Source organism: Rhodotorula graminis (genome assembly GCF_001329695.1).
Source record: "Rhodotorula graminis WP1 unplaced genomic scaffold RHOBAscaffold_3, whole genome shotgun sequence".
Taxonomy (NCBI): Eukaryota; Fungi; Basidiomycota; class Microbotryomycetes; order Sporidiobolales; family Sporidiobolaceae; genus Rhodotorula; species Rhodotorula graminis.
The window spans coordinates 1,116,697-1,134,653 of NW_017264930.1; the positions used below are offsets into that span (position 1 = coordinate 1,116,697).

A 17,957-nucleotide genomic window follows, 5' to 3' on the forward strand; every position below is an offset into this window, starting at 1 on the left:
GGTGGCTGCACGACCTTGTTGAGCTGATCAGGCGAGCTCCTCGGCGTGTGAGCGGTGTGTGGGCGAGAGCGATGATGCTCCTCGGGCGGCTCTCCCTCTTTCGCCTCGTCCTCGCTCGTCCCCACTGCTTTGCGCCTAGTGCGACCCGCCAGATCTACTCATCAGGTTGAGCCTGCATCCTCCAAGCCATCCCGCAACTCTCCCTGAGCTGTCGTTCCCCTTCCAACTCCCCCTCTCCGCTTTCCTCCCTTCCTCATCTCCCTCGCCCCCTGTCTCTTCGCCACACTCTCTGGGAGCATGGACTGACCTCTAGATCTGCGCGCAGACTTCTCCGCGACCGACTGCCTCTCGCATCCGGCCCTCGAAGATGCCGCCTCCTCCCGCCATGCCCGCTCAGCCCGGCGCACAAGAGCCTTCCGTCTTTCAGAAGCGTGCGTCCACCGTTCTCGCGCTCAGCGATGTTCTGCAGGTTGCCGGGACTGACACGAGCTCCATGGCGACGTGCATGCGCAGTGCGAATGGGCATGCTCACCGGTGGCCTGTCCGTCCCTCGCCCTCTCCCTCTCTCTCTCCCTCTCCCTCTCGCACCTCGCTGACCCTGTCTCTCAAATCCGCGCAGTGTCGGCCTGACGATCGGCTTCATCTTTGGCAACTTTGCCATCATCTCGTGCGTCCCAGCCTCTCACTCTTTCTCTCGTTGCGTGCGCGCCGGCCGGAACTGACCTCGTCCCGACTCGACGACCTGCAGCGGCGGCGCAGGGCGCGGCAAGGGCTACTTCCCGACCCTGTCGACCTACATGCTCTCGTCGGGCGCAACGTTCGCCTTCTTCATGTCGAGTGCGTCCCTCTTGAACTCCCCTTTCCTGCCTCTCTCGCTCGAGCGCCCTGACCCTCTCTTCCTCCCCTCTCTCGCGCCCGCACCCTCAGTCGGCACCGTCATCCGCACCGACGGCCTCACGATGCAGGAGTGGGCGGCGCAGCAGGTGCGCGAGGGTCGCGCGATCGGTATGCCGGGCGTTGTCGGCGCTCAGGCCGTCCGGGAGCGCATGGAGCGCCGGGAGAAGCCCTAGAGGCTCGGCGCTCGCTGAGTAGAGGGACGACTGGGGACGTGCAACGAGAAAGACTGAACACTGGTATCGACACGATGCAGGGCGAGAAAGAGAGAGAGAGAGAGAGCTACAGCGTCTATATACAGCAGCGCTCAGGTACGCATGTCCTCGTCCTCGTCCTGCGCCACCGCTCCTCGCTCGGCCTCGTCCTTCTCCTTCTCGTCCGCCGTCGCCGTCGCCGTCGCCGTTGCCGCCGCCGGCTCGCCCTTCCACCACCCCATCCTGCCCGCCCTCGCCTCGTCGACCCACTCGCCGACCAACCTCGCCGTCTCCCTCCCGAGCGCGTACGTGCCCGGGCTCTTGTCAAACATGTTGACGTGCGCCGTGATCTCGTCGCGGGCGCTCGAGTCCTCGGCGGGCGAGAAGCGCGCGTTGAGCGCCGGCGCGGGTGGGACGACGAGAAAGGTGCGCGAGGGGCTGCCGTTCTTGGCCGGGAGGAGCGTGTAGAAGCTGCGCGTCGAGCACACGGGCGGATCAGTCCAGGTCGCTTCCTCGAGAGAGGAGCGCTGCAGGACAGAGAGATCGCTCGACGCACCAGTGGAACCCGACGCCCTTCTCGCTCGCGCCGACGACCTTTTCCAACCGCCGCTCGAGCTCGTCCGTCTTCCACAGCTCGCCGACAAAGCTCAGGTGGCTCGTCGCCCACGTCCAGTGCTGCGCGAGCGTCTCGCGGTTGTAGTACGCGCCGAACGCGGCGCCGGCGGCCGTGAGCCCGGCGGCGGCGAGGTACGGGAGCGAGAGCCACGACGACGACGACCCGGGCGTCGCCGAGGTCGAGGTGGCCGGTGGCGGGACCGAGACCTTGTCGTTCGACGACGAGGACGACTTGGTCGCCGAGCGCGAGCTGCTCGCCTTGGCCGACGAAGACGAGCCCGAGCCCGGGGAGGGCGCGCCTGACAAGCTCGAGCCGCCGCCGCCGCCGCCAGTCGCCGTCTTGAGCAGGCCGTACCCGGCACCGAGCGCGGCGAGTGCCGCCTGGCCCTTGGACGCGACGTCGAGCGCCTTGTCGAACGTCGACTTGAACACCTGCGGGTTGAGCCCGACGAGCGGCGAGTCGTACATGATGAGGCCGAGGATCGGGACCGACGAGGGCGAGAGCGTCGCGAGGAGCGAGTCGGCGATGACGAGGCCGCCCATCCTGCGTGCGGTCGAGGGGTCAGTTTTCGTGGAGAGTGTGGGCCGAGTCGAAGAAGGAGGGAGGGGGGACGCACGAATGCCCAAACAAGATGACCCGCACCGGCCCCGTCCCTCCTCGGCTCCTGAACATGGCCTCCTTCTCCTTGACGAGCTCCTTGAGCCACGTGACGTGGTTCACGACGGCCGTCACGAGCTCGCCACGCGTGTCGTACGCCGGGTAGACGACCGGGTCGAGTGCGATGCCGACAGGCTCGAGGATCGCCTGCAGGCGCATCGGGAACTCGGCGAAGCTGTGGACGATCGGGCGGGTCAGCTTGTTGATCCGGGAGGAGTGTGCGAGGAGGGAGAGGGGACGCACGTGTCGGCACCGCCTTTGAAGCCGTGCAGAAAGACGCCAACGACCAGCTCGGGCGGTATAAGCGGTGACGGCATGCTGGGTCGTGGCAGCACGCTGTACAAGCCGTGCAGGGCCGGTGTGGGTGAACGAGATGAGCCTGTGGGGGAGGAGGAGGTGATGAGAACGGGGACGGCCGCGAGGCCGCGGACGCCCGCGCTGAGGACGAGTGGAAGGATGACAGGGGTGTGGACGCACCTCGAGAACCCACAGAAGCTCCTCCTGCTTCGACCCACTGGTTGTGTCGAGCGAGAGGTCGGGTTGGAGATGAGAGGGCGAGCAGCTGGCGACGACGAGGTCGGGAGAAGGCGCTGCGGCTGGGCGCTTGGCCCTGTCGAGTCGTAGAGTTGCCGGGCTGTGCAGCTGCGCTGTGCGAGCGGCTCTTGCGCGTGGTTGTGCTCTCTCACCGTCAGCTCGCCGCCGCCCGCCGCCGCCGGCGACGCCGAGGTCGCACAGTTTTGACTACGTTCGATTCTGGCGCGGGCTCGCAGTGCCTGGGTGCGACTCGCACTCGAGCTCTGATGCAAAGCTGCTGTGTGCAAGCCTGCTCGCGCCCGCGGAAGAGTGCAGCCGCGGCCGCCCACCCTTACGGCGGCGGAGCGGTCCGCGGTCGGCACATTCCTCCACTTTGTCGATGCGCCCACTCGTTCTGATTCGGCCGACGCAGTGCCGACGCACGCTCTCAGTCCGGTGCTCCACCTTGATCGGACACCGGTCGAGCGCTAGTAAACTTAGGTGGACGCGACCTCCCTGCGACTCCGTGCTCGTCCACGCTGGCCCGCCGCCGCGAAGCGTGGACCCAGGAAAACTGTGCTGGCTCCGCGCTTGCTTCTCTGCATCCCCCCGCCATCCTCCAGCTCGCCTCTCTCGACCCCGCCCACCTGGAGGACCGCGCACCACCGGCAGCTTCCTCCGCACCGCGCTCATCCACCCCTACCGCTCCACGCCCACCGCCCGCCATGGCCCACGACCTCAAGCCGACGTCCTCGAAGGAGCAGGACGCGTTCGAGGAGCGCGACGAGCGCGCCGAGGAGGAGGCCATCACCCTCACGCCCGACGAGCGCAAACGCCTCGAGCGCAAGCTCGTCCGTAAGATTGACGCCCGCTTCTCGATGTGCGTCCTCCTTTCTGCATCTCTCGTGGCGTGCGGGGCGAGCCGGCGCGAGGCGGCCGTTCGAGAGAGTTGGGCGTTGGGCCGGCGAGGGCGACTCTCGGTCTCGCGGTTACGAGCGCTTCGCTGACCCTCCTGCGCACCCTCGCCTGCAGCCTCATTGTCATCTACATCGTGCGTCGACGTCTGAGTCTCTTCCGCACGAGCCGGCGACGAGCCGGCGTCGTCAGGATCGTCGCCGCTCGCGCACGAGCCGCTCCCGACGTAGTTGCCTCGGACGGTCACTGACTCTTCCCTCGTCGCTCCCTCGGCTCTGCAGCTCAACTACATCGACGTGCGTGACTCTCTCGACACCCTCAGGAGTGGGCAGCAGACACTGACTGTCGGAAACCCTCCGTCGCCTTCTTCCTCCCTCTTCCTTACCTCCTCGCCCCTGGCCGTCCTTCCTCGTCCCGCCGCCTGGCTCGACTTCTGCAGCGCAACAACGCCAGCGCCGCAAGGACCAAGGGCCTCGAGGAGGACCTGGGCCTCAAGGGCAAAGAAATGGACACGCTTTTGAGCATCCTGTACGTCCTCGGACTCGCTCCTGAAGCTCTGGATGTCTTCGGACGTCGCTCGTGACGCCCTGGGGCTGCTCGCGGTCTACCAAACTAACCCTTTCTCTTGTTTAAAGCTACTTGGGCTACGTACTAATGCGTAACCGCGCTTCCTTTTACCCTCTCAAGACGGTTGAGCCGGCTGACGACCCTCTTCTCTCCTCATCCCGGCCTCGTACCTGCCTACCTCCTCATATAATGAAGAAATTCCGAGCAATATGGGCATCCAGTATTGCGGCCGTCCTTCTATCGTCATACCGACGGCAGTGCTGCTGTGGGGAGCGGTGTCGACCGGCATGGGCGCGACACACTCCTTCGGCCCGGCGCTCGCCTGCCGCTTCCTCCTCGGATTCGTCGAAGCCGCGTACGCTCACCCTCTTCCCTTCACTCGGTCGTGTCCGTACTGACCTGCGCTCGCTCGCAACAGCTTCTTTCCAGGCGCGTTGATGACGCTCGCAGCCTGGTACCCGAAGCGGTCCCTCGGCAAGCGCTTCACCGGGCTCTACGTGCGTCTCTTTTCTCCTCCTCTCTCTCTGACGTAGCTGACCTGTCTTTCGCAGTGCGGATCGCTAATCTCGAACGCCCTAGGCCCGGTCCTCGCTGTGCGTCGACTCTCACCTCCTCTCTCGTCGACCGCACTGACCTCGCCTTTTTGCAGGCCGGCATTCTGGGTACGATGGAAGGGAAGGGAGGTGTGAGGGCATGGCGCTGGCTCTTCTACGAAAGTTAAAGTCTTTTACTGCTTTTGCGAGCGACGCTAACAACCTCTGCCGACCGCAGATCGAGGGCTCCCTCACCATGGCCGTTGCCGTCATCGCCTTCTTCGTCCTCCCCGACTTCCCGCACAACACGCGTTGGGGCTTCAGCAAAGAGGAGAAGCAGCTCGCCGTGCAGCGCATGACCGAGGACGTCGGCATGAAAGACGACACGTCCAAGATCAGCAACTGGGAGGCGCTCAAGCTCTCGCTCTGCGACTACAAGCGTACGTCCCCTCCTTACGTCACGCTTTACGTCTCTCGACGACGTCGACGAGGCTGCGTCCTCGTTACACGCGACGAGATCCGGCGACTGACGACCTTCTCAAACAGTCTGGATGATGGCTCTCGCCCTCACCTCGGTCACCGTCGGCCTCTCGTTCAACCAGTTGTGCGTCGAGCTTTCCTTTCACTGTCACGAATCGTCACTGACGCCCTCGCATTTGCCAGCTTCCCGCAAATCACCAAAACCCTCGGCTACTCGAACACGGCGTCCCTCCTCCTCTGCGCACCTCCCTTCCTGTTCGCGGCCATCTGTGCCTTCCTCGTGTCGGCGCACAGCGACAAGGTCGGCGAGAGGTACCTCCACATCGTCGTCCCGTTCGGTATCGGCATCATCGGATTCATCATCGCGGCGACGACCTCGAGCTTCGGCCCTCGCTACTTTTCGCTCTTCTGCATGGCCCAGAGCTACAGCGGCTTCGTCTGCCTCTTGGCGTGGATCTCGTCAACGTACGTCGCCTATCTTCACCGGTTCAGAGCGCTCAGGACCGAGCGTGGCAAGCTGACTCTTCCCTCTTTCCCTCTCGACAGGTTCAGCCGGCCAGCCATGACCCGCAGCATCAGTCTTGCCTTTGCGAACGCTCTGAGCCAACTTGGCAACATCGCCGGCGCGTACTGCTTCGACAAGCGGTGGGGCCCGTCGTACACGCGATCGTGGGCAATCTGCATCGGTGCGTCGTCCTCGCCTCTTCCCCTCGGGAACCCTCTCGAACTCGAGCTAACTCGTGCTCCCTCCCTCGACACAGCCACTTTCGCGTTCTCGATCTTCGTCTGCACCCTGCACCGGCTCAACCTCGCGCGCCTCAACCGCAAGCTTGCGGCTCGCGACGAGGTCGAGGCGCACGGCAAGGAGCACGCCGCGGTCGACGCGCTGGACTACCCGGCCGGGTTCCGATACATGCTCTAGAGCGTCACGTGGCGAGCGTCGAGCGTACTCGCTTGCCAACTCGTCGCCTCGTCGTCCCCTCGTCTTCGTCCTCTCGTCCTCTCTTCCTTGTCCCCCTCTCTCTCGGTTCTCGTCTACTGCAATAGTCTGTCTCTCGAGTTCTCTTTTGTTCGCCGCCGCGAGAGCTGTGGCTGCACCGAAAGCCGAGAGGACGAGAAACTCGAGAGCGGTCGGTGACCTTCCCAAGTCCAAGTCGGCCTTCCCAAGTCGACCTTGCGAGCTCTCGCTCTCCTCGCACGGGCTGCTTCTTGCTCTCGGCGCACGCTTTCAGGTGCTCTCGACGACTGCTGCGACGACTCTGCCATCCTGCTGAAGAGACAGGTCCTCGACGGTGCTCGCTCCAGCCCCGCACGGACCCTCCCTCTCGCCTCTCGCTCTCCTCGACGCGTGCGAGGCGTGCTCGCGGTCTCTCGACCGACCGACTCACAGTGCAAGCGAGAGTGTCCATAGCAGAGAGTGTGCTACTGAGAGTGCGAGGGGTACTGACTGACGAGGGGTGCGGTGCGAGGCAAAACGAGGAAGGGAACGAAAGGAAGGGAAGGAGAGACCGCCAGACTAGTTCGAGCCCTTGGTGTGCTTGAGCATGTTGCTGATCGCGCTCTGCGACACAGGAGGCGACGCGCCCGAGCCGATCATGACCTTGGTCGACTTGGACGGGACGCCGTCGGCAAGAAGGTGCAGCCACGCGGGGCCAGGCTGGAAGATGCCTGTCGTCTTGGGCGCCGTGACGGTGAGCTTGTTGCCCTTGAGCGTGCACGCGAGCTCGACCATGCGTTGAGACATGTGGACCTGCCGTGAGAGAGGGTGAGGAGGGAGGCAGGGGCAAGAGGGAAAGAGGCGGAAGTGGGAGAGAGGGGAGGAGGGACGAGGGAGGAAAGGCGAGGTCAGGCCCGAGCCCGACGACGCTCGACGACGAGAGAGAGTGGACGCACGCCGTGCGTCGAGTAGCCGAGGTCCATGATGAACGCCTGGACCTTCTTGGTGCCCGAGGGAAGCGACACCGTGAGGACGTAGTTCTTCTTGTACGCCATCTTGGCCGGCTGGGCCGAGAACGACGGGCGCTTCATCGACATGTAGGGCGCTGTGTGCGGGAGAGGAGGGGCGTCAGGGCGGATCGTGTCGAGGAAAGAGGGAAGGTCCGGGAGGAGGACACGCTCGACGAGGGAGAGAGCAGGGGACGCACGCGAGAGCATCTCGACGTTGTACCTCGTGCGGTACGTCTTGGTCGAGACGCCGTCGTTCGGGTTCGAGCCGGCGGTAAAGATGCGGCCGTCGGGAAGGAGCGTCGCCACCGAGTGGTATAGGCGCTCCATGCCCGCGTTCGGGAAGCCGCGCGTGAAGCGCTTGCCCTTGACGCCGTCTGGGTCGTACAGGAGGGGCTCCTTGGCGGGCGAGCGGGCGTTCGAGGCGCCGATCTCGTCCTTGACGTTGCCGTAGCTGTCGTCGGGAGGTGCGAGAAGGTCGTCAGTCGAGAAGGTCGAGTGGCTCGACGAGAGGGTGAGACGAGGGACGGGGGACGAGAGGAGAAAGAGAAGACGACGAGGAAGGAGCGGAAGGGGGAAGAGGAAGGGGGAAAAGGAAGGGGGAAGAGGGATGAGGAAGAGGGAAGAGGAAAGAGAGGGACAAGAGGGATGGGGAGGAGACGAGGAAGACGAGGACGCACCCGGCGATGCCAGCCTGAGCGCCGTTGACGATGAGCACGTTGCCGTCGGGCGTAAGGATGGCGTCGCCCATGACGCGAGGGAACGGCATGTTCTCGGTCTGCCAGCCCTTGCGCAGGCCGGCCGCGTTCAAAATCATCCTTGAACACTGCTTGCTCGCAGGCGCTTTGGCGCTGAGCTGCGACGGGTTGATGTCGAGGTTGGCCGTCGTGCCGCCGCAGAAGAGGACCTGCAGGACGAAGAGTCAATACGAGGAGGCTGCGGCGAGCCGCAGAGAAAGTCGAGGAAAAGCGAGGGCGCACCTCGGGCTCAAAGTTGTTGGCGATAGTGAGAGGCAAGAGGACGCTCGCCGAGCTGCCCGGGTCTGTAAAGGGGCGCCAAAGAGACGTCAGGAGGGCTCGAAGTGAGAGAAAGGGCGAGGGAGGAAGGGCGAGAGACAGAAAGGGCGAGAGTGAGAGTGGGACGTACACGTGATCGTGACGCCATTGGGCAGAGGCTTGAGGCGACGCTCGATGTTCTTCTTGGCGTCGTACAGCATGGCCATCTTGTTGGCGGCGATAAAGACGTAGCCCGACGGGAGCGTGTACATGACCGGGAACAGGTTCGACTTGAGGGCGTCGTGGAGGAACGACGAGTAGACGGGCAGGCCGTCGCCTTTGGGCGGGAAGAACTCGAACGTCGGGTTGTCGGTCGCGTCCTGGTTCGAGAAGCCCCTGACCACCATCCCTCCAGCGATCATGAGGCTGCCGTCGACGAGCCGGACGGTGCTCGGGTACCAACGAGGCGACGTGAGGCGGATGCGGGCCGGGTTCTCGTACACGTCGCAGCGCTCGTCGGCGCAGGGCGTGAACAGGCGGAGCGCGGCGAGCCCGTCCTCGGCCTTGTCGTTGATGTACGTCTGCTGCGGGTTGCCGCCGACGCTGACGAGCGTGCCGTTGCCGATCCAACCCCCACCCGCGCAGAACGCGTTCGTGACCACGTTGAGCGCGCGGACCTTTTTGGTCGAGATCGTGTACAGGGAGGCCCATGCCGAAGCGCCCGACGCGTCCTTGAGAGCGTTGTTTTCTGCTTTGTCGTAGATGAGGATGTGGTCATCGTCGACGACCGTGACCTGCAGGTGCGGACGTGAGAGCCCACCCACGTCGAGAGCGAGAGAGAGAGAGCGAGACGCACCTGCATCGCCGCGACGCCCGTCGAGCCGGCCGAGGCGAACTTGGACTTGCCGGACCACGCCTTGCCGACCGTGCGCTTGTCGAGGCCCGAGTGCGACGCACGCTTGCCGTACAGCGAGTGGGCGTGCCAGCCCTTGGCGAGGTTGCCGTCGACGGTGCGCGCAAAGAGGCCGCTCTGCTCGTCGACGGGGAGGAGCTCCTAGTCGGCGGGCTCGGGCTCGGGCGCCGGCGGGGCAAGGTCGGCGTCGTCGAGGAAGGCGTCCGAGGCCGTGTAGTCGAACAGGCCCTCGCTGTCGAGGGCGGCGAGGTCGAACGTCGGGGCCGAGGGCGACGAGGCGAGGGCGGTGTGGAGCGAGAGGAGGCAAAGAGCGACGAGGGTGAGGGAACGAGTGACGGCGGGCGCCATGGTGGTGGTGCGCCTTGCGTGTAGGACTAGCAGGCAAGCACACAAGTCGACAGGGGAGCAGAGAGCGAGGAGCGAGGCGCCAGCTCGAAGGCGAGGTTCCCCGCACTTTTGCTCGCGCCGCCTCGAGGAGCGTGCGGTGCGAGGCTCAATGGCTCCACGCTCGGCAGCAGCGCAGACGCATTTGGCTCAGCCGGCCTCCTTCGCAGCAGCGGCACATCGAGGTGGGAGTCGAGGAGAAGAAGCGCGAGCTGATGAGGCCGGCGACGACGAGAGGGCAACTTACTCACGCTCTGGTGGTGTGCAAGCTGCTCTCAAGGGATCATGAAGCCCTTGTGGACAGATCCCGGCCATCACAGGCACACCCGGAGCGAGAGCCAGCGAGTCGTCCTCGTCGTCCAGAGCCGGCTCCTCCTTTCCCTCACAAGCTTCACTCGACATCGCAGGACGGGCTCCGCGATGCCTCGCCCTCGCCGCTCTGCTGCCGCCAAGGCAGTCAAGTACAACGACGATCCGCTCAGCGACGAGGTCGACGACGAGGACGCCGCGTTGACGGACGCGGGCGAGTCGGCGAGCGGCGCGTCGTCGTCGCGCAAGGGCGGCGTGCACAAGGCGCAGGATGACGAGGCGTGGAGCCAAGGTGCGTCCGCGCTGTTCAGCTCGGTCGCGCGACCTCGTACTGACCTCGCTGCCCCCGTCTTTCCTCCGCAGGCGACGACTCGGACGACGCGCCCGCCCGCAAGAAGGCCCGCACGTCGACCAGCTCCAGCTCGACCAAGGGCAAGGGCACGTCCAAGGGCAAGAGCAAGGGCAAGGGTCGGGCGGGCAAGCTGTCGGCCTTCCTCGCCATGCCGCTCGACATCCTGGTCGAGATCTCGCGCCACCTCGACCCGCCATCGCTCCTGTCCATGTCGCGCGCCAACAAGATGATGCGCGGCGTCTTTGCGCACCGCTCGGCCGCCCCGATCTGGGCCATCGTGCGCGGCAACGTCGACCTGCCGCAGCTCGAGGCGACCGACCTCTCCGAGATGCAGCTCGCGAGCCTCGTGTTCGAGCGCAACTGCCACCTGTGCGGCCGCGGCAGGGCCTCGATCGTCGACTATGCGCTCAGGGTCCGCTGGTGCAAGGTGCGTCCCCTTTTCCCCTCGGTCTCGGCGCCCGTCGACCGGTCCCTGACTCGTCCTCTCGCCCTCGCTCGCAGAAGTGTCAGCGCGCCAAGTCCGTCCTCTCCCGTCTTCCCGCCTCTCGAGCATTGCCTGACCTTCAGGCCTCGCTCTGCAGCCTCGACAACCAGTCGCGCATCCGCAGGAAGGTCGAGGACCTGCACGTCAACGCATTCGAGTGCTCGCCGTTCACCTTCCACTCGCTCAGCGGCTACAACTCGGGCAAGAACCGTGCGCTCTCGTTCCTCCTCACTTTCCCCTGTGCACACGAGCCTGACACGCTCGCCGTACCCGCAGCGTACTACTGCACGCCCGACGTCGAGCGCATCAGCGCCCAGCTGTACGAGGTCGAGGGCAAGGCGCCCAAGAAGCCGCGCAAGGCGAAGAAGAAGAAGAGCAAGAAGCGCAAGTACGAGGACGAGGACGACGAGAGCGACGAGGAGGTCATGGACGAGGACGACGTCGCCAAGCTCGAGGCGTTCGTCAAGCAGCGCCACGACATCGTCGCCGCCTCGCAGAGAGTGCGTCGCCCGTCTCTCTCTCTCTCCTCTCTGTTGAAGAGATAAGGCACGTGACTGATCCTCGTAGCACCTCGACAGGACGCGGTGGCGCTCGTCAAATGGGAGCGCTCGTCCATCACGGCCCGCAGGGAGTCGGGCGACGCGGCGCGCCAAGCTCGCGAGGAGGCGTGAGTCTCGCTCGATCTCTCTGTCTCTCTCGAGTGAGCGGGCAGGTACTTATGCCCTGCTCGTCTCGCAGCATCCGGCAGAAGCTCCTCGCCCTCGGCTACTCGGACGCCGAGTGCGTCGCTCCTTCCTCCACCTTCTGCCTCCGCGGGCTTTTCTCACTCACGTCCTCGTCGCCTGCAGCTGCATCATCAACCCGTACTCGAGCGTGTGGAACCTCGTCGACCAGCCGACCAAGCTCACCAACTCGAGTACGTCCCTTCCACCCGCCTCGTTCTCGCGAGCGAGGACTGACTTCCCGGCCGACACAGTCTGGACCCGCATCTCGCCCAAGATCATCGAGCACGTCGAGGCCCAGAAGAAGCGTCGTATCGCCAGCGAGACGGCCAGCCGTTGCCGCATTCGCCACGCCGCCGTGCAAGGTCGCTACGAGCTCCTCCTCGCCGCCGAGAAAGGTGAAGCCTACCTCACCTTCCCTTCACCATCGATGTTCGCTGCGCTCCCGAGCGTCGAGCCGTTCTGGGTTCCCGAGGGCGCTACCTTGACCGACGACGCGTGGGCGGCAGCCCTTCCGGCCATCCTCGACGAGGTCAAGCTCGCCCGTCGCGCCATCAAGGTCGGCTACGCCCGCAACATCGTCAAGGTGCTCGTCGAGGCGGGCGCCCCTATCGCTGCCGCGCTTGTCAAGAAGCTCGAGCCGTCCGAGACTGCGCCCGTCCGGCCCATCGGCGTCTTGCGCGACGCCGCCGAGAACCACGACATGGTGCGCTTCGGCTTCTCGAGCCTCGACCTTGCCGACACGGCCGACCACGTCGGTGACGCCGAGCTCGACGCCCTGTTCTCGCGCCTGAGCGCGACTTTCCTGTCGACCAAGTACAACGACTCGAAGCTCGAGCACTTCCCCGACATCCACCGAGTGCTGCGCGACAACCGTCGCGCAGCGGACGTCTCAGACGCAGTGCTCCCAACCGTCTGCTTTGTCAAGGAGGTCCTCGACATCCTCAAGCGCACGAGCTTGCCCGACGACCGATCCAGCCGCCGCAAACTCGAGCGGCTCGGGCCCGTCTTCCGGTGCCACGGCTGTGATCCCGAGCGCCTTGACTACGACCCCTTCTACTTTGGGCGTGGAGCGCGCGCGTCGGACCGGAGCGAGAACCTGTACTGGAGCGACATGGTGCGTCCTCATCGTCACCCTTTCCGTCTCCTTTCTTGCCGATCGAGCCTGACGTCTCACCCCGAGCAGATGGAGCACGTCACGAGCCGGCACCGCGACACTTACATGCAGCGGTACATGTCGCCGCACATCAAGCACTCCGAGATCCGCCTCTCGACGTCGACCTACCCACCTGTCCCGCTCCAGCAGCCCGTGCCCGCCCGCAAGCCCGCCACGCCTTTCGTGCCATCCCGCGACCCTTCGTCCATCGAGGACGACGAGCTCGAGGCCTGGTTCGACGCGGCGTCCTCGGACAAGCCGTCGACCTCCGGCGACATCGAGCTCGAGCCCGTCGACGACGAGCTCGAGGTCGCAGACTACGAGCTCGAGGCGTGGTACACGGCCTCGCGCTTCGGCGACGAGTCGACGACGACGATCGCCGACGACGAGTTCGAGGCCTGGTTCGACGAGGCGTCCGTCGACGACCCGACGGCCGTCGGCGACGACGAGCTCGAGGCCTGGCTCGCCGACACGGGCCTCGACGGGCCGCCGTCTTTCGCAGACGACGACATCGGAGCCTGGCTCGATGCCGCCGTCTGAGCGCTTCGGCGGACCCTGCGCTCGTCGTCATCGTCCTCCCATCCCCCCTCCCGCATCTCCCTCCCTCTCCCTCTCGTTCCTCTTCCTCCCTCCTCGTACCCCTTACCGCTTTGCCCGCCCTTCGTCTCCCGGTCCTTCCCTTCTCTAGCACCGCCTCGTCCTCCCCTCCCTCGCTTGCAGTATCGCTTGCCGTACTCCTCCCCCCCTTGCGCTTGAACCCCCTGCCCCGCTTGCAACGCCGTGCCGTCCGTGCTTCTCTTCTCACTCTCGCCCTCGTGAGTCGCGAGAGCCTGCAGCCTGACCGTCTCGCGAGGAAAGGCGAGAGCTTGACGGTCGAGCGCGAGAGAGCGCGACCTCGGCGGTCCGTGCGGCGTCGCTCGGGCTCGCAGAACCTGTCGCTCGCAGAGGATGCCGCTCTCGCGTGCGCGCACAGAAGAGAAGGAGAACGAGTATTGACAAGACAGACCCAGGAACGAGGAGGACGAGCGCGCGAGAGAGAACGAGGAACGAGGCTGGCAAGACTGATTTGGCAAAGCGGGGACGAGGTAAGGAGGAGATGACGATGGAGAGCACAGAGGTGTGTGTGTGTGTGTTTGTGGTGGATAAGGACGAGAGTGAGGGCGATGCGAGAACGAGACAAAGTGAGTGGGAGAAGTGCGAGTAAAGGGGGGGCAGAGGATGGGGGGGATGAGGGGCGAGAGAGAGAGACAAGGGCGAGAGGGGTATCATGGGGAATCTAACGAGCGCACAGATAGAGACCGAGAGCGACAAAGACCAAGGCGAGGGACGCCGACCGACGACGACGGCGACCCAGCTCCTCCCACCCGAGGAGACGAGTTCGAGGCGGCGACGACGACGATGGAGCCCGGCACGAGCGATGCGAGGTTTGCGAGCGTGCGATGCTGCGGGTGGGTGTGTGCGGTTGATGCGTGCGAGCATGCGGGGCGCGTGTGCGGGTCCAAGTTGTCGAGCCTCCTCCCCTCGCTTCCTCCTCCTCCCTCTCCTCCTCCTCCTCCTCCCTCGCTCGCGCCGCTTCGCGCCCGCACCTCTCTCCCATCTCCCTCCACTCGAGGCCGACGAGCGTCGCCGAGCGTCGCCTCACGCAGCGCTCACGCCGCCCCAGCTCCAGTTGGCCTCGCCGACGCTCGAGCCGCCGGGCAGGCCCGCACCCTGCGTCGTCGGGCTCGCGAGCGCGCCCGGGAAAAAGTCGGGCGCGGTCGGCGTAAAGGCGTGGCGCGAGTTGGCGTTGACGGGAGGAGGGAGGGAGCGCCCGGGCGGCGAGCCGACGAGGGCGCCGCCGTTGCCCTGGCCTTGGCCCTGGCCGCCGAGGTGGAGCGACGAGAACGAGTCGTCGAGCGACGAGCCGCCGTGGTGGCCGTAGTGGGCGCCGCTGCCGTCGTACACGTGAGGCTGCTCGTGCCACTTGCCCGCGCTCGCGCCGCCGGGGAAGCCAAAGCCCTGCGGCTGGTACCGGTCGGGCCCGCCGTGACCGCCGTGCGCGAGGCCGTGCCCGTGCTGCTGCTGCTGCGCGTGGGAGTGCGGGTGCTGCTGCTGCTGCGAGGGCGGGCCGGGCATGAAGCCGTTGGGCGAGGGCCGGCCGCCGTCGGCAAAGTCGACGCGCTCGTACGGCGACTGCGTCGGCGGCTGGACGAGGTACGACTCGGGGCGGATGGCCGTGTAGGGGCTGTGGTGCATGCCGACCGGCATCGACTGCTGCGGGTACGCCGGGTGCTGCGACTGGTGGTGGGCGAACGACGAGCCGCCGTTGGCCGGGCCGGCGGTCGGCGGCGGCGACATCGGGAACATGCCGCCGCTGCCGACGACGTGCTGCTGCTGCTGCGGCGGCTGGTGGTGGTTGGCGCCGCCCTGCTGCTGCTGAGCGCCGAACGCCGACGAGAACGACGACGGCGACACGCGCGAGTACGGGTTCGGCCCGCCCGGACCGCGAGAACCGCCGCCCTCGGCGCCCGACGACGGCGCCGACCCGGACGCGCCGCCAGCGTTCGACTCGAGGCTCGTCGCCGAGCCCGTGACGGCGGACGAGCGCGCGAAAAAGTCGCTGCTGGCGGTCGAGTTGCTGTGGCTGCTGCCGCCGTTGGCGTTGGCGCCGTTGCCGCCTGCGCCGCCTGCGCCGCCGCCGTTGCCGTTCAGGCTGTGGTTTGGGAGCGGGTGGGCGGCGAGGAAGCCGTTGCCGTTCTTGACGAGGTCGAGCACCTCGCTCTCGCTCAAGCCGGCGGCGTTTGCGACGGCGCGCAGGTCCATGCGGCTCGCGAGGCTCGCGTCGACCGAGCGCGACTGCTGCTGGTGCTGCTGCGGCGGCGACGAGCCGCCGCCGGTCGACGACGACGAGCTGCCGTTGGTCCCGACGGCGCTCGCGATCTGCTTGATCGTCGAGTTGTCCTGGCCTTGGACCATGCGCCAGACGGCGTCGAACGGGACGCCGAGCGCGCTCGCGAGCTTGCGCACGTGCTCGACCTGCTTGTCGCCCTGGGACCGGCCCCACGACAGGCGGATGCGCGACTTGCCGTGGATCGGAAAGTCGTTCATCTTGGCGATGGCGAGCTCGGCGTCTTGACGGCGCACGAACTGGACAAAGCCGCAGCCCTTGCCCGGCGGGATCTTGCAGTACGTGATCTCGCCAAAGTGGTGGAAGAAGCTCTGCGACAGGGAGGCGAGCACGCTCGTCAGGATCAGGACGTCGAGAGAGGGAGAGGGAGAGAGCGAGAGCGGGGCGCACCTTGAGCGTCTCCTCGCTGATGCACGCCGGCAGGCCGCCGACAAAGACGGTCGTGTTGTTCGGGTCGCCGCCGGGCGGCACGGCACCCTGCGGGATCGGCGCGCGCACCTGCGGCGTCGACGAGTCCCTCGCACCGGCGCGAGGAAGGCCGGGCGACGCCATCGACTGGGCGCCGCCGCCGCCGCCGAGAGCAGGAGGCGGGCCGCCGTAAGGCGACAGCGGCGACGGGTACGACGCGGCGGGGCCGCCGCCGCTCGACGACGACGACGGGTGGCCGTAGGGCGTGCTCGCGAGCGCGGGCGAGGCGTACGAGTGGTGGTCGGGGAAGGGCTGCTCGACGAGCGGCGTCGTCGGGTAGGGCGGGAAGTAGCCCTGGGCCTGGGGCGGCGCCTGCTGCTGCTGCGGGCCCGACTGCTGGCCCGACTGCTGCTGCTGCTGCTGCTGGGCGGCAAAGTGGCCCTCGCCGCTGCGGGTACGAGTGCGCTCGCGCAGGTGCGGCATGCCCTCGACGGCGTTGGGCGGCGGCGGCGCGTTGGCGGCGGCGCTCGAGCCGGGCCCGCTCGCCTCGCTGATGCGGATCGTGCGGCCGTGGAGGAGCAGGCCCGAGTGCGCGTTGGCGCCGACGCGCAGGGCGCGCGCCATGTCCGACTCGTCGGTGAACCGGACGAACCCGTAGCCGCGCGAGAGGCCGGTCGACGGGTCGCACATGACCTTGGCCGACTTGGTCGACGGGAACAGGGGCGTGAAGAGCGTCTGCGAGGCGATGAGAGGTGTCAGTGCCACCGCCCAGTCCGAAAAGTCCGTCGCCGAGCGGCGCTGCTCGGCGAGGGGACAGACGAGAGGACGAGCGGACGCACCATGAGGTCGGCCTCTCCCACCTCCCTCGCGAGGTCGCCGACAAACACGCTGAACTCGCCGTCCCACCGCGGCTGGAGCCCGGGAAGGCCCGTCCCCCAGTTGAGCTTGAACGTCCTGCCGCTGCGGGGCATGAGCATCGGCGGCTGGCTGTTGAACCGCTGGAGCGCGCGTTGGGCGTCGGCCGTCGTCGGGAACGTGAGGAAGCAGTAACCGCTCGCGGGCGACGCGCCGCGCGACATCTTGATGGCCGACACGGCGTCCCAGCCCATGAGGGCGCAGCACTCGCGGACGTACGCCTCGTCCATCCACACGTCGAGGTCGCCGAGGTGCAGGGTCGCGCCCTTGCTGCCCGGCGGACCGGCGGCGCCCTCGCCCGAGAAGGCCGACGACGGCGGCGAGGTCGACGTGGGCGACAGGAGCGCGCTCGACGAGGTCGGGAACGACGACGACGAGGGCGTCACGGCGGCGCTGCTCGAGTCGCGCTGCGACTGCGCTTGCTGCTGCTGCTGCTGCTGAGCCGCAGGGACGAACACGGGCGGCGCGAAGAACGGCGCCGACGACGCGGCCGAGCCGGGCGCGAGGCGCGCGCTCGCGAGCGGCGGCGAGAAGGCGCTCTTGCTCGCGGCGCTCGACAGGCGTTGGCTCGCGCTGTCGACGAGCGACCGACGCTGGTGCTCGCGGTAGAACGCCTGCTCGTCGGCAGCGCCGTCGTCGTTGCTGCTGCTGCCGAGACTCGACAGTCGGCTGCTCGTCCCGCCGGCGGCGCGCGCGTTGGGCTCGGCGGCGGCGGCGGTGCTCGGCGCCGTGAGCGACGCGAAAGCCGACGCTGTGGCGAGGATGGCGCCGTCGGACGCGGCGCGCGTCGTGCGCTGCGCGTTGTCCTGGCCCTGGCCGGCGAACGAGCGCGACGAGCCGGTCGACGACGAGCCGACGTCGGCGGCGGCGCTCGCCTTCCACCCGTCGGCCATGTACGAGGCCGAGCGGGCGGGAGGGATGGGGCGACCTGCCGAGGCGGCGGAAGGGGAGCGCTCAGAGAGCGGGGTGGGGACGTCTGGTTGAGGGGTGGTGGTGCTGGAGGAAGCCGAGTCGCCGGCGGGCGCGCCGTTGGGCTCGACGGCGTCGACAGGTGGGGACGAGGCGGTCGGGATGGCCGGGGCGAGTGGGGAAGTCGAGGTGGGAGGAGGGGGAGAGGAA

At 67.0% G+C, this 17,957-nt stretch overlaps 6 protein-coding genes across 6 annotated transcripts; 3 read left to right on the forward strand and 3 right to left on the reverse strand.

Moving 5' to 3' along the window:
* Positions 1-385: 385 nt before the first annotated feature.
* Positions 386-1,070, forward strand: RHOBADRAFT_42300 (uncharacterized protein; the record flags this gene model as incomplete). Its single annotated transcript, XM_018414042.1, has 5 exons — positions 386-431; positions 514-541; positions 620-667; positions 749-837; positions 928-1,070. 5 exons carry the CDS (start codon positions 386-388, stop codon positions 1,068-1,070), a joined length of 354 nt encoding a protein of 117 aa, XP_018273138.1.
* A 48-nt stretch (positions 1,071-1,118) lies between these two features.
* RHOBADRAFT_52045 (uncharacterized protein) lies at positions 1,119-2,935 on the reverse strand. The gene is made up of 5 exons (XM_018416143.1): positions 2,839-2,935; positions 2,605-2,740; positions 2,321-2,536; positions 1,645-2,247; positions 1,119-1,559 (listed from the first exon to the last, which is right to left on the reverse strand). Exons 2-5 carry the CDS (start codon positions 2,676-2,678, stop codon positions 1,202-1,204), a joined length of 1,251 nt encoding a protein of 416 aa, XP_018273139.1. The 5' UTR covers positions 2,679-2,740; positions 2,839-2,935; the 3' UTR covers positions 1,119-1,201.
* A 664-nt stretch (positions 2,936-3,599) lies between these two features.
* Positions 3,600-6,434, forward strand: RHOBADRAFT_49403 (uncharacterized protein; the record flags this gene model as incomplete). Its single annotated transcript, XM_018415244.1, has 14 exons — positions 3,600-3,754; positions 3,907-3,925; positions 4,071-4,085; positions 4,229-4,317; positions 4,425-4,447; positions 4,552-4,711; positions 4,775-4,853; positions 4,908-4,949; positions 5,006-5,068; positions 5,128-5,329; positions 5,436-5,493; positions 5,553-5,834; positions 5,916-6,055; positions 6,131-6,434. 14 exons carry the CDS (start codon positions 3,600-3,602, stop codon positions 6,289-6,291), a joined length of 1,488 nt encoding a protein of 495 aa, XP_018273140.1. The 3' UTR covers positions 6,292-6,434.
* A 451-nt stretch (positions 6,435-6,885) lies between these two features.
* RHOBADRAFT_49404 (uncharacterized protein) lies at positions 6,886-9,569 on the reverse strand (the record flags this gene model as incomplete). The annotated part of the gene is made up of 8 exons (XM_018415245.1): positions 6,886-7,119; positions 7,263-7,411; positions 7,514-7,767; positions 7,994-8,220; positions 8,294-8,355; positions 8,460-9,102; positions 9,165-9,336; positions 9,445-9,569. 8 exons carry the CDS (start codon positions 9,567-9,569, stop codon positions 6,886-6,888), a joined length of 1,866 nt encoding a protein of 621 aa, XP_018273141.1.
* A 456-nt stretch (positions 9,570-10,025) lies between these two features.
* Positions 10,026-13,168, forward strand: RHOBADRAFT_52048 (uncharacterized protein; the record flags this gene model as incomplete). Its single annotated transcript, XM_018416144.1, has 10 exons — positions 10,026-10,206; positions 10,278-10,693; positions 10,768-10,784; positions 10,848-10,960; positions 11,027-11,250; positions 11,329-11,417; positions 11,489-11,530; positions 11,599-11,666; positions 11,727-12,589; positions 12,659-13,168. The coding sequence occupies 10 exons, from the start codon at positions 10,026-10,028 to the stop codon at positions 13,166-13,168; spliced, it is 2,523 nt and encodes an 840-aa protein (XP_018273142.1).
* A 2,472-nt stretch (positions 13,169-15,640) lies between these two features.
* Positions 15,641-17,119, reverse strand: RHOBADRAFT_10101 (uncharacterized protein; the record flags this gene model as incomplete). The annotated part of the gene is made up of 4 exons (XM_018411980.1): positions 15,641-15,826; positions 15,906-16,032; positions 16,330-16,658; positions 16,763-17,119. Coding segments are annotated over 4 exons (999 nt in total), but the record flags the coding sequence as incomplete, so codon positions are not given.
* Positions 17,120-17,957: the final 838 nt, after the last annotated feature.

Coding starts and splice junctions, on each gene's coding strand:
- RHOBADRAFT_52045 (XM_018416143.1), bottom strand. CDS start 2,678: ATGCCGTCACCGCTTATACCGCCCGAGCTGGTCGTTGGCGTCTTTCTG. Junction 2,537..2,604: donor TTCAAAGGCGGTGCCGACAC/GTGCGTCCCCTC, acceptor GATCGTCCACAG/CTTCGCCGAGTTCCCGATGC. Junction 2,248..2,320: donor GTCATCTTGTTTGGGCATTC/GTGCGTCCCCCC, acceptor GACCGCACGCAG/GATGGGCGGCCTCGTCATCG.